The 26,079-nt window shown below is 43.4% G+C and overlaps 1 protein-coding gene across 6 annotated transcripts in view; it reads right to left on the minus strand.

Annotated features, from left to right (window-relative positions):
- LOC110514830 (dedicator of cytokinesis protein 1) overlaps positions 1-26,079 on the minus strand; it is a 538,819-nt gene that overhangs the window by 336,285 nt on the left and 176,455 nt on the right. For all 6 annotated transcript variants that reach the window (XM_036960808.1, XM_036960809.1, XM_036960806.1 and 3 more), the window contains 2 exons: positions 17,970-18,097; positions 10,518-10,613 (listed from right to left, as the gene is read on the minus strand). In XM_036960808.1, the coding sequence (XP_036816703.1) occupies positions 10,518-10,613; positions 17,970-18,097 (224 nt within the window). The remainder of the gene's footprint in view (positions 1-10,517; positions 10,614-17,969; positions 18,098-26,079) is intronic.

Raw genomic sequence — 26,079 nt, forward strand, 5'->3', positions numbered from 1 at the left:
GCCTTGGTACAGTACTGAATACAGCCAGTCTGTAGCCTTGGTACAGTACTGAATACAGCCAGTCTGTAGCCTTGGTAGAGTACTGAATACAGCCAGTCTGTAGCCTTGGTACAGTACTGAATACAGCCAGTCTGTAGCCTTGGTACAGTACTGAATACAGCCAGTCTGTAGCCTTGGTACAGTACTGAATACAGCCAGTCTGTAGCCTTGGTACAGTACTGAATACAGCCAGTCTGTAGCCTTGGTACAGTACTGAATACAGCCAGTCTGTAGCCTTGGTACAGTACTGAATACAGCCAGTCTGTAGCCTTGGTACAGTACTGAATACAGCCAGTCTGTAGCCTTGGTACAGTACTGAATACAGCCAGTCTGTAGCCTTGGTGCAGTACTGAATACAGCCAGTCTGTAGCCTTGGTACAGTACTGAATACAGCCAGTCTGTAGCCTTGGTGCAGTACTGAATACAGCCAGTCTGTAGCCTTGGTACAGTACTGAATACAGCCAGTCTGTAGCCTTGGTGCAGTACTGAATACAGCCAGTCTGTAGCCTTGGTACAGTACTGAATACAGACAGTCTGTAGCCTTGGTGCAGTACTGAATACAGCCAGTCTGTAGCCTTGGTGCAGTACTGAATACATGCTTTTTACTTAAACTTTTCAACAGATTCACTGATGATATTTTATAGCTTTTTTCATTTAAATAAAATAAAAAAACAGAACAACAACAAAAAACGGACATTTAAAATGGAGCCGTGTTTTTAAAACACGACGAGACCCTTATCATCGTCAACAACCTCCACGGACAGTAATCATTCGTATCACGCAGCACAGAGGTACGTTGTTTTAGAAAGAGTGTACAGGGTGACATTTCTTTGATTATGTTCTACAGCGTCTAATAGGGCTAATAACTTAAAACAGAGCGGGGCTTTACAGCGGCTAGATACATTACAGGAAGGACGTTATTAAGTGATTTTATAGGAATGACATTATTAAGTGATTTTATAGGAACGACATTATTGAGTTGCAGAGTCCCGGATGAAGCCAAAAAACGAACAGTGTTCAACGGAGACCTGTCAAAGTGGTTTGATTCAACTAAAGGGGCAAACAGATCATTCAATGCTACCACACAACTCAACACCACACAATAACACTGCTGTGTAGGGATGTATACTACTGGTACAACACTGGTATTAGTACTACTGGTTATATACTACTGGTATTAGTACTACTGGTTATATACTACTGGTACAACACTGGTATTAGTACTACTGGTTATATACTACTGGTACAATACTGGTATTAGTACTACTGGTAGGGATGGTATACTACTGGTAGCAGTACTACCGGTTATATACTACTGGTACAACACTGGTATTAGTACTACTGGTTATATACTACTGGTACAATACTGGTATTAGTACTACTGGTTATATACTACTGGTACAATACTGGTATTAGTACTACTGGTTATATACTACTGGTACAATACTGGTAGTAGTACTACTGGTAGGGATGGTATACTACTGGTATCATACTGGTACAATACTGGTATTAGTACTACTGGTAAGGATGGTATACTAATAGTATACCAATGGTATGATTGCTACTGGTATGATTGCTACTGGTATGGATGGAATACTACTATAATACAACTGGTGTACTACTGGATATGTTACTGGCCTTTGTACTGATATACTACTGGTATTAGTACTACTGGTATTAGTACTGATATACTACTGACATACTACTGGTATTAGTAATACATATATTAGTACTGATATACGACTGGTATTAGTACTGATATACTACTGGTATTAGTACTACATATATTAGTACTGATATACTACTGGCATTAATAATACATATATTAGTACTGATATACGACTGGTATTAGTACTGATATACTACTGGTATTAGTACTACATATATTAGTACTGATATACTACTGGCATTAATAATAAATATATTAGTACTGATTTACGACTGGTATTAGTACTGATATACTACTGGTATTAGTACTACATATATTAGTACTGATATACGACTGGCATTAGTAATACATATATTAGTACTGATTTACGACTGGTATTAGTACTGATATACTACTGGTATTAGTACTACATATATTAGTACTGATATACTACTGGTATTAGTACTACATATATTAGTACTGATATACGACTGGTATTAGTGCTGGCATACTACTGGCATTAGTACTACATATATTAGTACTGATATACTACTGGTATTAGTACTGATATACTACTGGTATTAGTACTACATATATTAGTACTGATATACTACTGGCATTAATAATACATATATTAGTACTGATATACGACTGGTATTAGTACTGATATACTACTGGTATTAGTACTGATATACTACTGGTATTAGTACTACATATATAAGTACTGATATACTACTGGTATTAGTACTACATATATTAGTACTGATATACGACTGGTATTAGTACTGATATACTACTGATATTAGTACTGATATACTACTGGTATTAGTACTGATATACTACTGGTATTAGTACTGATATACTACTGGTATTAGTACTACATATATTAGTACTGATATACTACTGGTATTAGTACTACATATATTAGTACTGATATACTACTGGTATTAGTACTGATATACTACTGGTATTAGTACTACATATATTAGTACTGATATACGACTGGTATTAGTGCTGACATAATACTGATGTATATATTCTATATTCTTCCTCAGCCAGCCCCCATGCACTCTCACTCTCTGCTTCCTGTTAGCTGATAAGTACTTCATTACCAGCACCACTCTCTCTCTCTGCTTCCTGTTAGCTGATAAGTACTTCATTACCAGCACCACTCTCTCTCTCTGCTTCCTGTTAGCTGATAAGTACTTCATTACCAGCACCACTCTCTCTCTCTCTGCTTCCTGTTAGCTGATAAGTACTTCATTACCAGCACCACTCTCTCTCTCTCTGCTTCCTGTTAGCTGATAAGTACTTCATTACCAGCACCACTCTCTCTCTCTGCTTCCTGTTAGCTGATAAGTACTTCATTACCAGCACCACTCTCTCTCTCTCTGCTTCCTGTTAGCTGATAAGTACTTCATTACCAGCACCACTCTCTCTTGTATTATGGAAGGAGGGTGGGATTCTCCTCCAATAGTTGTACTGTAGCATAAACCATATAAATATGTGTTCATCTGTACGTACACCTTAAAAGAAGTGCAATTGATTTACTTACTATGTGCAATACTGTGTATTTTATACCGTTTTTAAAATATCAAAAATTGAACGAATTTAATATACAAAAAAATAAAATGTGAAAAATTAGCAGTGTGTTCATGAAGGTCATTACAAAACAAAGATGCCAACATGACATAGAAACACACATAAACAAAGATCTCAACATGACATAGAAACACACAGAAACAAAAATCTCAACATGACATAGAAACACACAGAAACAAAGATCTCAACATGACATAGAAACACACAGAAACAAAGATCTCAACATGACATAGAAACACACAGAAACAAAGATCTCAACATGACATAGAAACACACATAAACAAAGATCTCAACATGACATAGAAACACACAGAAACAAAGATCTCAACATGACATAGAAACACACAGAAACAAAGATGTCAACATGACATAGAAACACACAGAAACAAAGATCTCAACATGACATAGAAACACACAGAAACAAAGATCTCAACATGGCAGAGAAACACACAGAAACAAAGATCTCAACATGACAGAGGAAAAACACAGAAACAAAGATCTCAACATGACATAGAAACACACAGAAACAAAGATCTCAACATGACAGAAAGAGAACACACCTGCATTTTTGGAACATAGGAGTGGAGAACATACAGTTGAAGTCGAAAATGAACGTACACTTTGGTTGGAGACATTACAACTTGTTTTTCAATCACTCCACACATCTCTCGTTAACAAACTATAGTTTTGGCAAGTCGGTTAGGACATCTACTTTGTGCATGACACAAGTCATTTTTCCAACAATTGTTTACAGACAGATTATTTCACTTATAATTCACTATCACAATTTCAGTGGGTCAGAAGACAACTATACACTTAGTTGACTGTGCCTTTAAACAGCTTGGAAAATTACAGAAAATGTCATGGCTTTAGAAGCTTCTGATAGGCTAATTGACATCATTTGAGTCAATTGGAGGTGTGCCTGTGGATGTATTTCAAGGCCTACCTTCAAACTCAGTGCCTCTTTGCTTGGCATCATGGGAAAATCAAAAGAACTCAGCCAAGACCTCAGAAGAAAAAAAAATTGTAGACCTCCACAAGTCTGGTTCATTCTTGGGAGAAATTTCTGAAGGTACCACGTTCATCTGTACAAACAATAGTACGCAAGTATAAACACCATGGGACACACGCAGCCGTCATACCGCTCAGGAAGGAGACTCGTTCTGTCTCCTAGAGATGAACGTACTTCGGTGCGAAAAGTACAAATCAATCCCAGAATAACAGCAAAGGACCTTGTGAAGATGCTGGAGGAAACAGGAACAAAAGTATCTATATCCACAGTAAAAATGAGTCCTATATCAACAGAACCTGAAAGGCCGCTCAGCAAGGAAGAAGCCACTGCTCCAAAACCTCCATAAAAAAGCCAGACTACGGTTTGCAACTGCACATGGGGACAAAGACTGTACTTTTTGGAGAAATGTCCTCCTAGTCTGATGAAATGAAATTAGAACTGTTTGGCCACAACGACCAGCGTTATGTTTGGAGGAAAAAGGGGGAGTCTTGCAAGCCGAAGAACACCATCCCAACCGTGAAGCATGGGGGTGGTGGCATCACAAAAGGGGGAGTCTTGCAAGCCGAAGAACACCATCCCAACCGTGAAGCACGGGGGTGGCGGCATCATATATAACGTTCACTACTGATGTGTTCTAGGGGACATTTTGAGACCTCAAGGGGCATCAGGTACTGGCTGGGATGTTTAACAACGGCATGTCCATCTTTTAGTGACAAATTACACCAGTCACTCAAACCATTTCTAAAGTCTAAATAGCACATGAGATAAGCCACGCAAAAATATCTTTATTTAACTAGGCAAGTCAGTTAAGAACAAATTATTATGTTCAATGACGGCCTAGTGGGATAACTGCCTGTTCAGGGGCAGAACGACAGATTTGTACCTTGTCAGCTCGGAGATTTGAACTTGGAACCTTCTGGTTACTAGTCCAACGCTCTAATCACTAGGCTACCCTGCCGCCCCAATAGTAAATGGTTTATAAGTATATACATCTTATGAATGTTCTTACCAATCATTATTACGTATTGTTCATGAACCTTTACTTCACCAGGTAAAATCCCATTGAGGCTAACAACCTATTTTGCGAAGGGAGACCTGGCAAGAAGGTAAAACATGGAAACAGCAGCGAGTCCATAAAACATGACAGAGAAATACAGAATACACAAGACAAAGTATCACAGGTTAAAGATTAGAAACAACTGCAGTTATCACAAACAGTGTTGTCAATCAGAGTCTTAAAAACAGACAAGGACACTAACTCTCCTAACTTTACAATCTTCAGAAGCATGTTCCAGGATGAAGGGGCATTATGGGAAAAAAATATTTATTTTTTCCACCCCCCCCCCCCCCCCCCATCTCAGTTCTAGCCTTTGGAACAGACAAGGAAATACATCAAAATGTGGTTTATAAATGGTTTATAAATAACTATCTTAATGATGTAATGATTAATAAATGAATAAACTATTTACTAATCCATTGTAAATGTAATATTATGTGGTGTTGGTCGGTAGTGATAGAGATACTAGTAATACGATGCAGGTTTTAAAACCAACTGACACAGCAGGCAGCTGGAAGACGGGTCTAGAAAGGACTACACGTTGTGTGTTCATCTCTACGAGGGAACGCAGGGCGCTGCTCGTCTGCATCAAGACATTATGATGCAGCGCCATATCTCACTATGATTCTGCTTTCTATGTGTGTCCTGCTGCAGTACTGTGGGTAGCGTGAAGTGGTGGAGGACAGACAGGCTGTATTACAATCAGGACTACAGACAGGCTGTATTACAATCAGGACTACAGACAGGCTGTATTAAACTAAGGACAGAATCAGAAGTAATTACAATCAGGATAGAATCAGAGCTGTATTACACTGAGGATGGAATCAGAGCTGTATTACAATCAGGATGGAATCAGAACTAATTACAATCAGGATAGAATCAGAGCTGTATTAAACTGAGGATGGAATCAGAGCTGTATTAAACCGAGGATGGAATCAGAGCTGTATTAAACTGAGGATGGAATCAGAGCTGTATTAAACTGAGGATGGAATCAGAGCTGTATTAAACTGAGGATGGAATCAGAGCTGTATTAAACTGAGGATGGAATCAGAGCTGTATTAAACTGAGGATGGAATCAGAGCTGTATTACAATCAGGATGGAATCAGAACTAATTACAATCAGGATGGAATCAGAGCTGAATTAAACTGAGGATGGAATCAGAGCTGTATTACAATCAGGATGGAATCAGAGCGGTATTACAATCAGGATAGAATCAGAGCAGTATTAAACTGAGGATGGAATCAGAGCTGTATTACAATCAGGATGGAATCAGAACTAATTACAATCAGGATGGAATCAGAGCTGTATTAAACTGAGGATGGAATCAGAGCTGTATTAAACTGAGGATGGAATCAGAGCGGTATTACAATCAGGATAGAATCAGAGCAGTATTAAACTGAGGATGGAATCAGAGCTGTATTACAATCAGGATAGAATCAGAGCTGTATTAAACTGAGGATGGAATCAGAGCTGTATTAAACTGAGGATGGAATCAGAGCTGTATTAAACTGAGGATGGAATCAGAGCTGTATTAAACTGAGGATGGAATCAGTGCTGTATTACAATCAGGATGGAATCAGAACTAATTACAATCAGGATGGAATCAGAGCTGAATTAAACTGAGGATGGAATCAGAGCTGTATTACAATCAGGATGGAATCAGAGCTGTATTAAACTGAGGATGGAATCAAAGCTGTATTAAACTGAGGATGGAATAAGAGCTGTATTGCAATCAGGATGGAATCAGAGCTGTATTACAATCAGGACTACAGACAGGCTGTATTACACTGAGGATGGAATCAGAGCTGTATTACAATCAGGATGGAATCAGAGCTGTATTAAACTGAGGATGGAATCAGAGCTGTATTACAATCAGGATGGAATCAGAGCTGTATTACAATCAGGATGGAATCAGAGCTGAATTAAACTGAGGATGGAATCAGAGCTGTATTACAATCAGGATGGAATCAGAGTTGTATTAAACTGAGGATGGAATCAGAGTTGTATTAAACTGAGGATGGAATCAGAGCTGTATTACAATCAGGATGGAATCAGAGCTGTATTACAATCAGGACTACAGACAGGCTGTATTACAATCAGGATGGAATCAGAGCTGAATTAAACTGAGGATGGAATCAGAACTAATTACAATCAGGATGGAATCGGAGCTGTATTAAACTGAGGATGGAATCAGAGCTTTATTAAACTGAGGATGGAATCAGAGCCGAATTAAACTGAGGATGGAATCAGAGCTGTATTACAATCAGGATGGAATCAGAGCTGTATTAAACTGAGGATGGAATCAGAGCTTTATTAAACTGAGGATGGAATCAGAGCTGAATTACAATCAGGATGGAATCAGAGCTGCATTAAACTGAGGATATAATAGAGCTGTATTAAACTGAGGATGGAATCAGAGCTGTATTAAACTGAGGATATAATAGAGCTGTATTAAACTGAGGATGGAATCAGAGCTGTATTAAACTGAGGATATAATAGAGCTGTATTAAACTGAGGATGGAATCAGAGCTGTATTACACTGAGGATATAATAGAGCTGTATTAAACTGAGGATGGAATCAGAGCTAATTACAATCAGGATGGAATCAGAGCTGTATTACAATCAGGATGGAATCAGAGCTGTATTTCAATCAGGATGGAATCAGAGCTGTATTACACTGAGGATGGAGAGAGGAAGAAAGAGGGAGAATGAAAGGGGGGAGAGAGGGAGAATGAGGCAGAATGAGAGGGGAGAGAGAGGGAGAATGAGAGGGGAGAGAGAGGGAGAATGAGAGGCAGAATGAGAGGGGAGAGCGAGGGAGAATGAGAGGTCAGAGAGAGGGAGAATGAGAGGGGAGAGAGAGGCAGAATTAGAGGGGAGAGAGAGGCAGAATGAGAGGGGAGAGAGAGGGAGAATGAGAGGGGAGAGAGAGGGAGAATGAGAGGGGAGAGAGAGGGGAGAATGAGAGGGGAGAGAGAGGGAGAATGAGAGGGGAGAGAGGGAGAATGAGAGCGGAGAGAGAGGGAGAGAGAGGGAGAATGAGAGGGGAGAGAGGGAGAATGAGAGGGGAGAGAGAGGGAGAATGAGAGGGGAGAGAGAGGGAGAACGAGAGGGGAGAGAGAGGGGAGAGAGAGGGAGAGAGAGAGGGAGAATGAGATGGGAGAGAGAGGGAGAATGAGAGGGGAGAGAGAGGGAGAACGAGAGGGGAGAGAGAGGGGAGAGAGAGGGAGAGAGAGAGGGAGAATGAGATGGGAGAGAGAGGGAGAATGAGAGGGGAAAGGGAGAATAGAGAAATTTAAAGGATAAATGTACATCTAAGTGGCTTCCTGCAACTCAGCTCAGAAGAACAAGGTCAGTTAGATGCAGTCAGTCTAACTGGGTCTCGGGTCTGTTCGAAAGTCAAGCCTGTTCTTATTGATCATTACATAATAACAGACTGACTGCTTTAAATGCAACGACGGACAGCAGCTCACAGAGACAGAGGGCTGGGAGTTGAGGCTCACACACAGGTCTCTATGGAGAGGCAGTCAGACTGTAGTGGGGTTGAGGTAGGTCTCTAAGAGACAGTCAGACTGTAGTGGGGTTAAGGTAGGTCTCTAAGGAGAGACAGTCAGACTGTAGTGGGGTTAAGGTAGGTCTCTAAGGAGAGGCAGTCAGACTGTAGTGGGGTTAAGGTAGGTCTCTAAGGAGAGACAGTCAGACTGTAGTGGGGTTAAGGTAGGTCTCTATGGAGAGGCAGTCAGACTGTAGTGGGGTTGAGGTAGGTCTCTAAGGAGAGGCAGTCAGACTGTAGTGGGGTTAAGGTAGGTCTCTAAGGAGAGGCAGTCAGACTGTAGTGGGGTTAAGGTAGGTCTCTAAGGAGAGGCAGTGAGACTGTAGTGGGGTTAAGGTAGGTCTCTAAGAGACAGTCAGACTGTAGTGGGGTTAAGGTAGGTCTCTAAGAGACAGTCAGACTGTAGTGGGGTTAAGGTAGGTCTCTAAGGAGAGACAGTCAGACTGTAGTGGGGTTAAGGTAGGTCTCTAAGGAGAGACAGTCAGACTGTAGTGGGGTTAAGGTAGGTCTCTAAGGAGAGGCAGTCAGACTGTAGTGGGGTTAAGGTAGGTCTCTAAGAGACAGTCAGACTGTAGTGGGGTTAAGGTAGGTCTCTAAGAGACAGTCAGACTGTAGTGGGGTTAAGGTAGGTCTCTAAGGAGAGACAGTCAGACTGTAGTGGGGTTAAGGTAGGTCTCTAAGGAGAGGCAGTCAGACTGTAGTGGGGTTAAGGTAGGTCTCTAAGGAGAGGCAGTCAGACTGTAGTGGGGTTAAGGTAGGTCTCTAAGGAGAGGCAGTCAGACTGTAGTGGGGTTAAGGTAGGTCTCTAAGAGACAGTCAGACTGTAGTGGGGTTAAGGTAGGTCTCTAAGGAGAGACAGTCAGACTGTAGTGGGGTTAAGGTAGGTCTCTAAGGAGAGGCAGTCAGACTGTAGTGGGGTTAAGGTAGGTCTCTAAGGAGAGGCAGTCAGACTGTAGTGGGGTTAAGGTAGGTCTCTAAGGAGAGGCAGTCAGACTGTAGTGGGGTTAAGGTAGGTCTCTAAGAGACAGTCAGACTGTAGTGGGGTTAAGGTAGGTCTCTAAGGAGAGACAGTCAGACTGTAGTGGGGTTACACACACACACACACGGCACACACACACGGCACACACACACACACACACACGGTACACACACACACACACACACACACACACACACACACACACACACGGTACACACACACGGTACACACACACACGGTACACACACACACGGTACACACACACACGGTACACACACACACGGTACACACTGAAATATGCCATGTCGGGGCTCATCAAGCAGATGAGAGCAGTGAGGCAGATCAAGGGAACCTTTGGACTGAATCTACATGAAGCTGTGTGAGTCGAGGGACGACTCACTTACAACACGGTTTCTATCGCTCTGTGGTGCTGTGGGTTGAAGTTGATGTCGCAGAGGGACGATTAGAGTTGCACAATTCTAGAAACTTTTATCAGAAGTTGCCAGGGTTTTTCCTGAAATCCTGGTTGTCAGATTCACAGACACAGTAGAGTAGGGAAGAAGTAGGAAGAGAGTTTTAGGAGGTTCACGAGGTTGGTTTGGGAGGTTTGACGAAGAGTCACTTACAATGAGAGGAGAGTCTCTGCCCATGGAGATGACTGTTCTGTTGACGGTCCTCAGGAGCTTCTCCATGATGATCTGGACATGCCACTGAGTAGGACCCTGGACACGAGGAGGAGGAAGAGGAGGAGGAGGAGAGGAGGAGGAGGAGAGGAGGAGGAGGATGAGGAGGAGAAAGAGGAGGATGAGGAGAAAGAGGAGGATGAGGAGGGAGGAGGGAGGATGAGGAGGGAGGAGGAGGGAGGAGGAGGGAGGAGGAGGATGAGGATTATGAGGAGGAGGAGGAGGGAGGAGGAGGATGAGGATTATGAGGAGGAGGAGAAAGAGGAAGAGGAGGAGAAAGAGAAAGACGAGGAGGAGGAGAAAGAGAAAGACGAGGAGGAGGAGAAAGAGAAAGACGAGGAGGAGGAGGAGAAAGAGGAGGATGAGGATAAGGAGAAAGAGGAGGAGGATGAGGAGAAAAGGGAGGATGAGGAGAAATAGGAGAATGAGGAGAAATAGGAGAAAAAGGAGGAGAAAGAGGAGGAGGAGGAAGACAAGAGATTATGTTAGGCTGATATTTCACTGAGGAAATCTATAGACTAGAATGTTTTCAACAGTGTATGTCGATATTTATCAAACTGGCTAGTTTGGTTCCTGGATGCTAATAGGCTGAAACAGTAGTTCAACTGTGCGTATATCAGACAATATATAACGGGTATGATGCAAACATGCTTGTTTTATGTCGGTTAACCAGTTCATAACAGCAATAAGGCACCTTGGGGTTTGTGATATATTTAAGCAGTAAGGCATGAGGGGGTGTGGTATATCACCAATATACCACTGCTAAGGGCTGTACTTAAGCACGACGCAACGCGGAGTGCCTGGATACACCTGTTAGCTGTGGTATACTGACCATATTTCACAACCCAGAGGAGCCTTATTGCTGTTATAAACTGGTTACCAACGTAATTAGAGCAGGGGAAAATTTTTTATTTAACTAGGCAAGTCAGTTAAGAACAAACTCTTATTTACAATGATGGCCTACCGGGGAACACTGCCTTGATCAGGGGGAACAAAAGAGGCCTCTCAGCTGAGAGGATGATTGGCTCGGCCTCAGTGTCACAGAACAACAGATTTTTACCTTGTCAGCTCAGAGATTCCATCTTGCAACCTTTCGGTTACTAGTCCAACGCTCTAACCACTAGACTACCCTGCCGCCCCCATGTGCTTGGGGTTGTTGTCTTGATGGAAGATCTACTTGGGGCCCATTTTCAGGCAACCACGTTTTGGGCTAAAATGTCCTGGTACTTGGTAAAGTTCATGATGCTGTTGACCTTAAACAAGACCCCCAGGACCAGTGGAAGAAAATTGCCCCATAACATCAATGATCCACTACCATATTATACCAGAACATCAATGACCCACTACCATATTTTACCATAACATAACATCAATGATCCACTACCATATTCTACCATAACATCAATGACCCACTACCATATTCTACCATAACATCAATGACCCACTACCATATTCTACCATAACATCAATGACCCACTACCATATTATACCATAACATCAATGATCCACTACCATATTCTACCATAACATCAATGACCCACTACCATATTTTACCATAACATAACATCAATGACCCACTACCATATTCTACCATAACATCAATGACCCACTACCATATTCTACCATAACATCAATGACCCACTACCATATTATACCATAACATCAATGATCCACTACCATATTATACCATAACATCAATGACCCACTACCATATTCTACCAGAACATCAATGACCCACTACCATATTCTACCATAACATCAATGACCCACTACCATATTCTACCATAACATCAATGACCCACTACCATATTCTACCATAACATCAATGATCCACTACCATATTCTACCAGAACATCAATAATCCACTACCATATTATACCATAACATCAATAATCCACTACCATATTATACCATAACATCAATGACCCACTACCATATTATACCATAACATCAATGACCCACTACCATATTATACCATAACATCAATGACCCACTACCATATTATACCATAACATCAATGACCCACTACCATATTATACCATACCATAACATCAATAACCCACTACCATATTCTACCATACCATAACATCAATAACCCACTACCATATTCTACCATAACATCATTAATCCACTACCATATTCTACCATAACATCAATGATCCACTACCATATTCTACCATAACATCAATGACCCACTACCATATTATACCATACCATAACATCAATGACCCACTACCATATTATACCAGAACATCAATGATCCACTACCATATTCTACCATAACATCAATACCATATTCTACCATACCATAACATCAATGACCCACTACCATATTCTACCATAACATCAATGACCCACTACCATATTCTACCAGAACATCAATGATCCACTACCATATTATACCATAACATCAATGACCCACTACCATATTCTACCATAACATCAATGACCCACTACCATATTATACCATACCATAACATCAATGACCCACTACCATATTCTACCATACCATAACATCAATGACCCACTACCATATTCTACCATAACATCATTAATCCACTACCATATTCTACCATAACATCAATGATCCACTACCATATTCTACCATAACATCAATGACCCACTACCATATTATACCATACCATAACATCAATGACCCACTACCATATTATACCAGAACATCAATGATCCACTACCATATTATACCATAACATCAATACCATATTCTACCATACCATAACATCAATGACCCACTACCATATTCTACCATAACATCAATGACCCACTACCATATTATACCATAACATCAATGACCCACTACCATATTATACCAGAACATCAATGATCCACTACCATATTATACCATAACATCAATGACCCACTACCATATTCTACCATAACATCAATGACCCACTACCATATTCTACCAGAACATCAATGATCCACTACCATATTCTACCATAACATCAATGACCCATTACCATATTATACCATAACATCAATGATCCACTACCATATTCTACCAGAACATCAATGACCCACTACCATATTATACCGTAACATCAATGACCCACTACCATATTATACCAGAACATCAATGACCCACTACCATATTATACAATACCATAACATCAATGACCCACTACCATATTATACCATAACATCAATAATCCACTACCATATTATACCATAACATCAATAATCCACTACCATATTCTACCATAACATCAATGACCCACTACCATATTCTACCATAACATCAATGACCCACTACCATATTCTACCATACCATAACATCAATAATCCACTACCATATTCTACCATAACATCAATGACCCACTACCATATTCTACCATAACATCAATGACCCACTACCATATTATACCATACCATAACATCAATGACCCACTACCATATTCTACCAGAACATCAATGACCCACTACCATATTCTACCATAACATCAATGACCCACTACCATATTATACCATACCATAACATCAATGACCCACTACCATATTATACCAGAACATCAATGACCCACTACCATATTATACAATACCATAACATCAATGACCCACTACCATATTATACCATAACATCAATAATCCACTACCATATTATACCAGAACATCAATGATCCACTACCATATTCTACCATAACATCAATGACCCACTACCATATTCTACCATAACATCAATGACCCACTACCATATTCTACCATAACATCAATGACCCACTACCATATTCTACCATAACATCAATGACCCACTACCATATTATACCATAACATCAATAATCCACTACCATATTCTACCAGAACATCAATGATCCACTACCATATTCTACCAGAACATCAATACCATATTCTACCATAACATCATTATTCCACCACCATATTTTACGATGATATTTTACGTATGAGGTATTTTTCTGACATAAATGTCATTTTTTTCGACCGCAAACCCACCACTAAGTGTGCGAGGCCAAAGAGCTCTATTTCCAAGTCATCTGACCACAGCAGCACCTGGAGTTTGCGAAGAAGCCACTGTGACATCACAGACCAATCAGAATCTAATCTCTTGGCATTTCCTACCCCTTCATTATCTCAGCCAATCATGGCTAGCCAGGAGGAAGAAGGGCACAGCGGGCAGGGGGAGCAGGGATCTGGGAAGTCTGTGGAGGAATCCATCTAAGACAGGGGCATGCTAGCTACCAGCTTCCACCACACCCAAAACATTCAATAATTCACAGCACTATTTTCACACACACACACACACACACACACACACACACACACACACACACACGGATAAGCATCACTCCATCTCCAATCTTTAAAGGTAGTATCTGATCTCTCCTCTCAATGAGTCAGGTATGACGCATGACATTATGCAACCCCAAGAGTTCTGGACTCTCTCTCTCTCCTGTTTCTACACCATCTCTGACGTCACTCTGCCTTTTGACAACAACTAATGGAGTTCAGGGCTGAATTCATATCACACGGAGTGTAAGAATGAGTGCAGGGAACGGTTGGAGAGAAAAAAAAAACTGCTATTGAGCGATGGTTCTCTCTGTATTGAATTATGGGAGCTCTGCCAATGAAAACAACTCCATTATTGAAGGAAAGGCTCCATGAAATGATCATTTGTTTCTGATATGGAAAGTGGATTACAGCAACTATATCAGACACTGTAGTACAGGGCGTTGACACACAACAGACATCCCATCTAGCAGTCGCACAACTGATTTTCACTATCACCTTATATTGACTGGAGTGGATGGTGGAGAGTCGACTTAGTGGAGATCAATGTTATATTTAGTAGAGTGGACTTAGTGGAGATCAATGTTATATTTAGTAGAGTGGACTAACAGGAGATCAATATTATATTTAGTAGAGTGGACTTAGTGGAGATCAATGTTATATTTAGTAGAGTGGACTAACAGGAGATCAATATTATATTTAGTAGAGTCGACTTAGTGGAGATCAATGTTATATTTAGTAGAGTGGACTTAGTGGAGATCAATGTTATATTTAGTAGAGTGGACTAACAGGAGATCAATATTATATTTAGTAGAGTGGACTTAGTGGAGATCAATGTTATATTTAATAGAGTGGACTTAGTGGAGATCAATGTTATATTTAGTAGAGTGGACTAACAGGAGATCAATGTTATATTTAGTAGAGTGGACTTAGTGGAGATCAATGTTATATTTAGTAGAGTGGACTTAGTGGAGATCAATGTTATATTTAGTAGAGTGGACTTAGTGGAGATCAATGTTATATTTAGTAGAGTGGACTTAGTGGAGATCAATGTTATATTTAGTAGAGTGGACTAACAGGAGATCAATGTTATATTTAGTAGAGTGGACTTTGTGGAGATCAATGTTATATTTAGTAGAGTGGACTAACAGGAGATCAATATCATATTTAGTAGAGTGGACTTAGTGGAGATCAATATTATATTTAGTAGAGTGGACTAACAGGAGATCAATATTATATTTAGTAGAGTGGACTTAGTGGAGACTAATGTTATATTTAGTAGAGTGGACTTAGTGGAGACTAATGTTATATTTAGTAGAGTGGACTTAGTGGAGATCAATGTTATATTTAGTAGAGTGGACTTAGTGGAGATCAATGTTATATTTAGTAGAGTGGACTTAGTGGAGCCTAATGTTATATTTAGTAGAGTGGACTTAGTGGAGATCAATATTATATTTAGTAGAGTGGACTTAGTGGAGATCAATGTTATATTTAGTAGAGTGGACTTAGTGGAGCCTAATGTTATATTTAGTAGAGTGGACTTAGTGGAGCCTAATGTTATATTTAGTAGAGTGGACTTAGTGGAGATCAATATTATATTTAGTAGAGTGGACTTAGTGGAGACTAATATTATATTCAGTAGAGTGGACTTAGTGGAGACTAATGTTATATTTAGTAGAGTGGACTTAGTGGAGACTAATATTATATTTAGTAGAGTGGACTTAGTGGAGATCAATGTTATATTTAGTAGAGTGGACTTAGTGGAGACTAATATTATATTTAGTAGAGTGGACTTAGTGGAGACTAATGTTATATTTAGTAGAGTGGACTTAGTGGAGATCCTAATTATATTTAGTAGAGTGGACAGAAAAACAAATATGGGGATGAGGTAGGTAGTTGGTTGGGCTATTTACAGATGGGCTATGTACAAGTGCAGCGATCGGTAAGCTGCTCTGACAGCCGACGCTTGAAGTTAGTGATGGAGATATGAGTCTCCAACTTCAGTGATTTTTGAAATTCGTTCCAGTCATTGGCAGCAGAGAACTGGAAGGAAAAGCGACTAAAGGAGGTGTTGGCTTTGGGGGTGACCAGTGAGATATACCTGCTGGAGCGCGTCCTACGGCAGGTGTTGTTATGGTGACCAGTGAGATATACCTGCTGGAGAGCGTCCTACGCCAGAGGTCCGGACAACAGACCCTTCGATTTGACACACTGAACTCTATCAGAGAAGTAGTTGGTGAACCAGGCGAGGCAGTCATTAGTGAAACCAAGGCTGATGAGTCTGCCGATGAGGATGTGGTGATTGACAGAGTCGAAAGCCTTGGCCAGGTTGATGAAGACGGCTGCACAGTATTGTTTCTTATCGATGGTAGTTGTGATATTGTTTAGGACTTTAAGCGTGGCTGAGGTTCACCCGTGACCAGCTCTGAAACCAGATTACATAGCGGATTACATACGGTGGGATTCGAGATGGTCGATGATCTGACAGGTCCTAGATCAGATTGTACGGAGAAGTCCTAGATCAGATTGTACAGACAGGTCCTAGATCAGATTGTACGGACAGGTCCTAGATCAGATTGTACGGACATGTCCTAGATCAGATTGTACAGACATGTCCTAGATCAGATTGTACGGACAGGTCCTAGATCAGATTGTATGGAGAGGTCCTAGATCCAATTGTATGGACAGGTCCTAGATCAGATTGTATGGACAGGTCCTAGATCAGATTGTACGGAGAGGTCCTAGATCAGATTGTACGGAGAGGTCCTAGATCAGATTGTATGGAGAGGTCCTAGATCAGATTGTACGGAGAGGTCCTAGATCACCACTAGTCTGAGCCACTGTCACGGTGACAGGCCCTCTTGTGGATCATGGGTCTGAATATAGGGGACAGTATAGAACAGAGGGGTCTGAATATAGGACACACTATAGAACAGAGGGGTCTGAATATAGGACACAATATAGAACAGAGGGGTCTGAATATAGGACACACTATAGAACAGAGGGGTCTGAATATAGGACACTATAGAACAGAGGGGTCTGAATATAGGACACACTATAGAACAGAGGGGTCTGAATATAGGGGACAGTATAGAACAGAGGTAGTGGTGTGTGTGTGTGTGTGTTCCTCACCACATCCTTCCTGTAGAGGACCTCTAGTATGTTACTCAGCAGCTGACAGCAGGCCTCCAGTTCCTCCTGGTTCTCTAGATGAAACTTCAGCTGTTCTGTCATCAGAGGAAGCAGGATCTCCCGACAGTCTGCAGGAAACATACAGTACCAATCAATCAACCCATCCAACTACCCATCCAACTACCCATCCATCCATCAATCTACCTACCCATCCATCCATCCAGCTACCCACCCATCCATCCATCTACCCATCCATCCATCCAACTACCCATCCATGTATCCATCCATCCATCTACCCATCTATCTACCCATCCATCTACCCACCCATCCATCCATCTACCCATCCATACATCCATCTACCTACCCATCCATCCATCTACCCATCTACCCACCCATCCATCCATCCATACATACATCCATCCATCCAACCATCCACCTACCCATCCATCCATCCATCTACCCACCCATCCATCCATCTACCCATCCAACTACCCATCCATCCATCTACCCACCCATACATCCATCTACCTACCCATCCATCCATCTACCCATCTACCCACCCATCCATCTACCCATCCATCCATCCATCTACCCACCCATCCATCTACCCATCCATCCACCCATCCATCCATCCATCCATCTACCCACCCATCCATCCATCCATCCACCCACCCATTCATACATCCATCCATCCAACCATCCACCTACCCATCCATCCATCCATCTACCCACCCACCCATCCACCCATCTACCCATCCACCCATTCATCTACCCACCCATCCATTCATCCATCCATCTACCCACCCATCCATCTACCCATCCATCCATCTACCCACCCACCCATCCATCCATCCATCTACCCTCCCATCCAACTACCCACCCATCCATCGATCTACCCAACCACCAATCCATACACCCACCCATCCATCCATCCATCCATCCATCCATCCATCTACCCACCCATCCATCCATCCATCTACCCACCCATCCATCCATCCATCTACCCATCCAACTACCCATCCATCCACCCATCCATCCATCCATCTACCCATCCAACTACCCATCCATCCATCCATCCACCCATCCATCCATCTACCCACCCATCCATCCATCCATCCATTTACCCATCCAACTACCCACCCATCTATCCATCCACCCATCCATCCATCCATCCATCCATCCATCCACCCATCCACCCAACTACCCAACCATCCATCTACCCATCCATCCAATTACCCATCCATCCAACTACCCATCCATCCAACTACCCATCCATCCATCTACCCATCCATCCATCTACCCATCTACCTACCCATCCACCTACCCATCCATCCATCTACCCATCCATCCACCTACCCATCCATCCATCTACCCATCCATACATCTACCTACCTACCCATCCATCCATCCATCCACCTACCCACCCATCCATCCATCTACCTACCCATCCATCCATCTACCTACCCATCCATCCATCCATCCACCTACCCACCCATCCATCCATCTACCCATCCATACATCTACCTACCCATCCATCCATACATCTACCCATCCATCCATCCATCCATCCATCCATCCATCCATCTACCCATCCATCCATCCATCCACCCATCCATCCATCCACCTACCCATCCATCCATCCACCTACCCATCCATCCATCTACCCATCCATCCATCTACCTACCCATTCATCCATAAAGTACTAAAGTAACCTGGCCTAAACCCTAAGCAAGTTTTTTTTTTTAAGTCTTTATTCTTTTGGAACTTTTTGTAATATTTACTGTACATTTTTTATTGATTATTTCACTTTTGTTTATTATCTACTTCACTTGCTTTGGCAATGTAAACATGTTTCCCATGCCAAGAAAACCATTAAATTGAAAGAGAAATACAGAGAGAGAGGGAACGAGAGAGAGAGAGCGAGCGAGAGAGAGCGAGAGAGCGAGAGAGCGAGAGAGAGCGAGAGAGAGCGAGAGAGAGCGAGAGAGAGCGAGAGAGATCGAGAGAGAGCGAGAGAGAGCGAGAGAGAGCGAGAGGGAGTGAAATAGAGGGAGTGAGAGAGAGAGAGAGAGAGGGAGAGAGAGAGGGAGCGAGAGAGGGAGCGAGAGAGGGAGCGAGAGAGAGAGAGGGAGCGAGAGAGAGAGGGAGCAAGAGAGAGAGAGGGAGCAAGAGAGAGGGAGCAAGAGAGAGAGAGAGAGGGAGCAAGAGAGCGAGAGAGAGAGAGAGGGAGTGAAATAGAGGGAGTGAGAGAGAGAGAGGGAGCGAGAGAGGGTGGGAGCAAGAGAGAGAGCGAGAGAGAGAGAGAGAGGGAGCAAGAGAGAGAGAGAGGGAGCAAGAGAGAGAGAGAGGGAGCAAGAGAGGGAGTGAAATAGAGGGAGTGAGAGAGAGAGAGAGGGAGCGAGAGAGAGAGGGAGCGAGAGAGAGAGAGGGAGCAAGAGAGAGAGAGGGAGCAAGAGAGAGAGAGAGGGAGCAAGAGAGAGAGAGAGGGAGCAAGAGAGGGAGTGAAAGAGAGGGAGTGAGAGAGAGCGAGAGAGAGAGAGGGAGCGAGAGAGAGAGAGAGAGAGAGGGAGCGAGAGAGAGAGAGAGGGAGCGCGAGAGAGAGAGAGGGAGCGCGAGAGAGAGAGAGGGAGCGAGAGAGCGAGGGAGGGAGTGAAAGAGAGGGAGCGAGAAAGAAAGAGAGAGTGAGGGAGTGAAAGAGAAAGAGCGAGGGAGTGAAAGAGAGAGAGAGAGAGAGGGAGTGAAAGAGAGAGCGAGGGAGTGAAAGAGAGAGTGAGGGAGTGAAAGAGAGAGACGGAGAGAGAGGGAGTGAAAGGGAGAGAGAGGGAAAGAGAGGGAGAGATGGGAGGGAAAGAGAGAGGGAGCGAGAGAGAGACAGAGAGGGAGAGGGAGAGAGGGAGCGATAGGGAGAGGGGAGGGAAAGAGAGAGGGGGGGTGAGAGAAGGAGAAAGAGCGAGATAGACAGAGAGTAGGAAATCCATATGGAGAGAGTTACCTGAAGCGGTCAATGATAAATTAACATATGTTATTAAACCCAGAAATTCCAATCTAGAGGTAGTGCGGTGTGGTTAAAATGAAAGCTAGGGGCCTGAGGGACCAACAGTGAGAAGGATAGAGAACAGCCCTTCCTGGGGATCAAATAGAGAGAGAGGAGGATGGAGGAGTAGAGGGATATGGGTCAGGGAGAAGAGGAGGATGGAGATTGAGAACCAGGAGGATGGAGGGATATGGGTCAGGAAGAAGAGGAGGATGGAGGGACATGGGTCAGGAAGAAGAGGAGGATGGAGGGACATGGGTCAGGAAGAAGAGGAGGATGGAGGGACATGGGTCAGGGAGAAGAGGAGGATGGAGGGACATGGGTCAGGAAGAAGAGGAGGATGGAGGGACATGGGTCAGGAAGAAGAAGAGGACGATGGAGGGACATGGGTCAGGAAGAAGAGGAGGATGGAGGGACATGGGTCAGGAAGAAGAGGATGATGGAGGGACATGGGTCAGGAAGAAGAGGATGATGGAGGGACATGGATCAGGAAGAAGAGGAGGATGGAGGGACATGGATCAGGAAGAAGAGGAGGATGGAGGGACATGGTCAGGAAGAAGAGGAGGATGGAGGGACATGGGTCAGGGAGAAGAGGAGGATGATGGGACATGGGTCAGGGAGAAGAGGAGGATGATGGGACATGGGTCAGGAAGAATAGGAGGATGATGGGACATGGTTCAGGGAGAAGAGGAGGATGATGGGACATGGTTCAGGGAGAAGAGGAGGATGATGGGACAAGGGTCAGGGAGAAGAGGAGGATGGAGGAATGGAGGGACACGAGTCAGGGAGAAGAGGAGGATGGAGGGCCATGGGTCAGGACGAAGAAGAGGATGGAGGGACATGGGTCAGGGAGAAGTGGAGGAATGGGACATGGGTCAGGGAGAAGAGGAGGAATGGGACATGGGTCAGGGAGAAGAGGAGGATGGAGGGACATGGGTCAGGAAGAAGAGGAGGATGGAGGGACATGGGTCAGGGAGAAGAGGAGGATGGAGGGACATGGGTCAGGGAGAAAAGGAGGAATGGGACATGGGTCAGGAAGAAGAGGAGGATGGAGGGACATGGGTCAGGGAGAAGAGGAGGAATGGGACATGGGTCAGGAAGAAGAGGAGGATGCAGGGACATGGGTCAGGAAGAAGCGGAGGATGGAGGGACATGGGTCAGGAAGAAGAGGAGGATGGAGGGACATGGGTCAGGAAGAAGAGGAGGATGGAGGGACATGGGTCAGGAAGAAGAGGAGGATGGAGGGACATGGGTCAGGGAGAAGAGGAGGATGGAGGGACATGGGTCAAGGAGAAGAGGAGGATGATGGGACATGGTTCAGGGAGAAGAGGAGGATGATGGGACAAGGGTCAGGGAGAAGAGGAGGATGGAGGAATGGAGGGACACGAGTCACCACTCGTCTGAATCAAGTGCACCCACCACCAACAGGGCTTCTGAATCAAGTGCACCCACCACCAACAGGGCCTCTGAATCAAGTGCACCCACCACCAACAGGGCCTCTGAATCAAGTGCACCCACCACCAACAGGGCCTCTGAATCAAGTGCACCCACCACCAACAGGGCCTCTGAATAAATGAAATATTAGGATCACAAGTCTGTGTGTCTTTCCTCCAGAAATGTTTGGTGATCCACCAGGAACACCTTGAAGATCAACCGCTTGTTTCACTCATTTGTTTGTAAACAATATAGTGGTAAACAAACACTGTACAGCCTCAAAACATGATTAAACTATAATGTTGATATCATGGGCGGTCAGTCCTTGTAGCCACAGCTCTGTCTATGAATTTGAGAGCGGTTAGATTTCCCCAGCCCCCCCACCACCACCACCCCCTCAGCTGTCAACCCGAAACGCTGGTGGGGTGACACTTTGTAAATGGTTTGAAATGTCCATTGTCCATTTAGTGATTCTACACCTGCATTGTTTGCTGTTGGTGGTTTTAGACTGGGTTTCTGTGTAAGCACTATGAGATATCAGCTGATGTACGAAGGGCTATATAAACAGCCAGAAGAGGACTGGCCACCCCACATAGCCTGGTTCCTCTCTAGGTTTCTTCCTAGGTTTTGGCCTTTCGAGGGAGTTTTTCCTAGCCACCGTGCTTCTACACCTGCATTGCTAGCTGTTTGGGGTTTTAGGCTGGGTTTCTGTACAGCACTTTGAGATATCAGCTGATGTACGAAGGGCTATATAAATACATTTGATTGATTGAGATTGTGGTGCCATCTGTGGTGTACGGGACAGAACGCTAAGCTGTGTGCTGTTAGGGGACACTTGAGTAATCCTCCTGATGCTGAAACACCAAAACAAATCTCCAATCTGAGGGACTCTGGCTCATTGTCTACAGTGTTTAATACCTGGTCTTTCCAGTGCCGAAATTCCCTCACTCCCCCTCTCTATGGGAAACATACACACACACACACACTCACCCTCTCACACACACACACACTCACCCTCTCTCACACACACACAAACGCACTCTCACACACACACACTCACCCTCTCTCTCACACACACACTCACCCTCTCTCACACACACACACATGCCCTCACACACACACACACACAAACGCACTCTCACACACACACTCACCCTCTCTCTCACACACACACAAACACTCACCCTCTCTCACACACACACTCACCCTCTCTCACACGCACACAAACACTCACTCTCTCTCACACACACACACACACACAAATGCCCTCACACACACACACACACACAAACACTCACCCTCTCTCACACACAAACACTCACCCTCTCTCACACACACACAAACACTCACCCTCTCTCACACACACACAAACACTCACCCTCTCTCACACACACACAAACACTCACCCTCTCTCACACACACACAAACACTCACCCTCTCTCACACACACACACCAACTCTCACACACACACAAACGCCCTCTCACACACACACAAACAAACACTCACCCTCTCTCACACACCCGCTCTCTCACACACACACACACAAACAAACACTCACCCTCTCTCACACACCCTCTCTCTCACACACACACACACACAAACGCCCTCTCACACACACATACAAGAGACAAGCTTTCTTGTCCTCCCACACAGCTAGATGAACAGCACTAGTAATCTGTTTGCGTGGGATAAAAACACAGAAGCACTTCAGAAATGACAGGCCATCCACATTGTTGGAGTGGCTGGCTAAGGTTCAATAGACTAGACCAGAGGGTTGGTCCATTTTCACTAGGGTTTAATATATTAGAATAGAGGGTTGGTCCATTTTCACTAGGGTTTAATATATTAGACTTGAGGGTTGGTCCATATTCACTAGGGTTTAATATATTAGACTAGAGGGTTGGCCCATGTTAGACCAGAGGGTTGGTCCATTTTCACTAGGGTTTAATATATTAGACTAGAGGGTTGGCCCATATTAGACCAGAGGGTTGGTCCATTTTCACTAGCGTTTAATATATTAGACTAGAGGGTTGGCCCATACTAGACCAGAAGGTTGATCCATATTAGACTAGAGGGTTGGTCCATATTAGACCAGAGGGTTGGTCCATATTCACTAGGGTTTAATATATTAGACTAGAGGGTTGGTCCATATTCACTAGGGTTTAATATATTAGACTAGACCAGAGGGTTGGTCCATATTCACTAGGGTTTAAGATATTAGACTAGAGGGTTGGCCCATGTTAGACCAGAGGGTTGGTCCATATTCACTAGGGTTTAATATATTAGACTAGAGGGTTGGCCCATATTCACTAGGGTTTAATATATTAGACTAGAGGGTTGGTCCAAATTAGACTAGAGGGTTGGTCCATATTAGACTAGAGGGTTGGTCCATATTAGACCAGAGGGTTGGTCCATATTCACTAGGGTTTAATATATTAGACTAGAGGGTTGGTCCATATTAGACCAGAGGGTTGGTCCATATTCACTAGGGTTTAATATATTAGACTAGAGGGTTGGTCCATATTCACTAGGGTTTAATATATTAGACTAGAGGGTTGGCCCATGTTAGACCAGAGGGTTGGTCCATATTCACTAGGGTTTAATATATTAGACTAGAGGGTTGGCCCATATTAGACTAGAGGGTTGGCCCATATTAGACTAGAGGGTTGGCCCATATTAGACTAGAGGGTTGGCCCATATTAGACTAGAGGGTTGGTCCATATTAGACTAGAGGGTTGGCCCATATTAGACTAGAGGGTTTAATATATTAGACTAGAGGGTTGGCCCATGTTAGATGAGAGGGTTGGCCCATATTAGACTAGAGGGTTGGCCCATATTAGACTAGAGGGTTGGCCCATATTAGACTAGACGGTTGGCCCATATTAGACTAGAGGGTTGGCCCATATTAGACTAGAGGGTTGGTCCATATTAGACTAGAGGGTTGGTCCATATTAGACTAGAGGATTGGCCCATATTAGATGAGAGGGTTGGTCCATATTAGACTAGAGGGTTGGCCCATATTAGACTTGAGGGTTGGCCTATAGACTATAGGGTTGGTCCATATTAGACTAGAGGGTTGGCCAATATTAGACTAGAGGGTTGGCCCACATTAGACTAGAGGGTTGGCCCATATTAGACTAGACGGTTGGCCCATATTAGACTAGAGGGTTGGCCCATATTAGACTAGAGGGTTGGTCCATATTCACTAGGGTTTAATATATTAGACTAGAGGGTTGGTCCATATTCACCAGGGTTTAATATATTAGACTAGAGGGTTGGTCCATATTAGACTAGAGGGTTGGCCCATATTAGACTAGAGGGTTGGCCCATATTAGACTAGAGGGTTGGTCCATATTCAATAGGGTTTAATATATTAGACTAGAGGGTAGGCCCATATTAGACTAGAGGGTTGGCCCATATTCACTATGGTTAAGTATACTAGAGGGTTGGCCCATATTAGACTAGAGGGTTGGCCCATATTAGACTAGCGGGGGAATATTGTTTGAACGGGGTTATAATAGGGACATGGGGTTATAATGGGTTTATAATAGGGATATGGAGTTATAATGGGTTTATAATAGGAACATGGGGTTATAATAGGGACATGGGTTTATAATAGGGACATGGGTTTATAATGGGT

This window comes from Oncorhynchus mykiss, chromosome 23, assembly GCF_013265735.2.
Source record: "Oncorhynchus mykiss isolate Arlee chromosome 23, USDA_OmykA_1.1, whole genome shotgun sequence".
NCBI classification, from domain to species: Eukaryota; Metazoa; Chordata; class Actinopteri; order Salmoniformes; family Salmonidae; genus Oncorhynchus; species Oncorhynchus mykiss.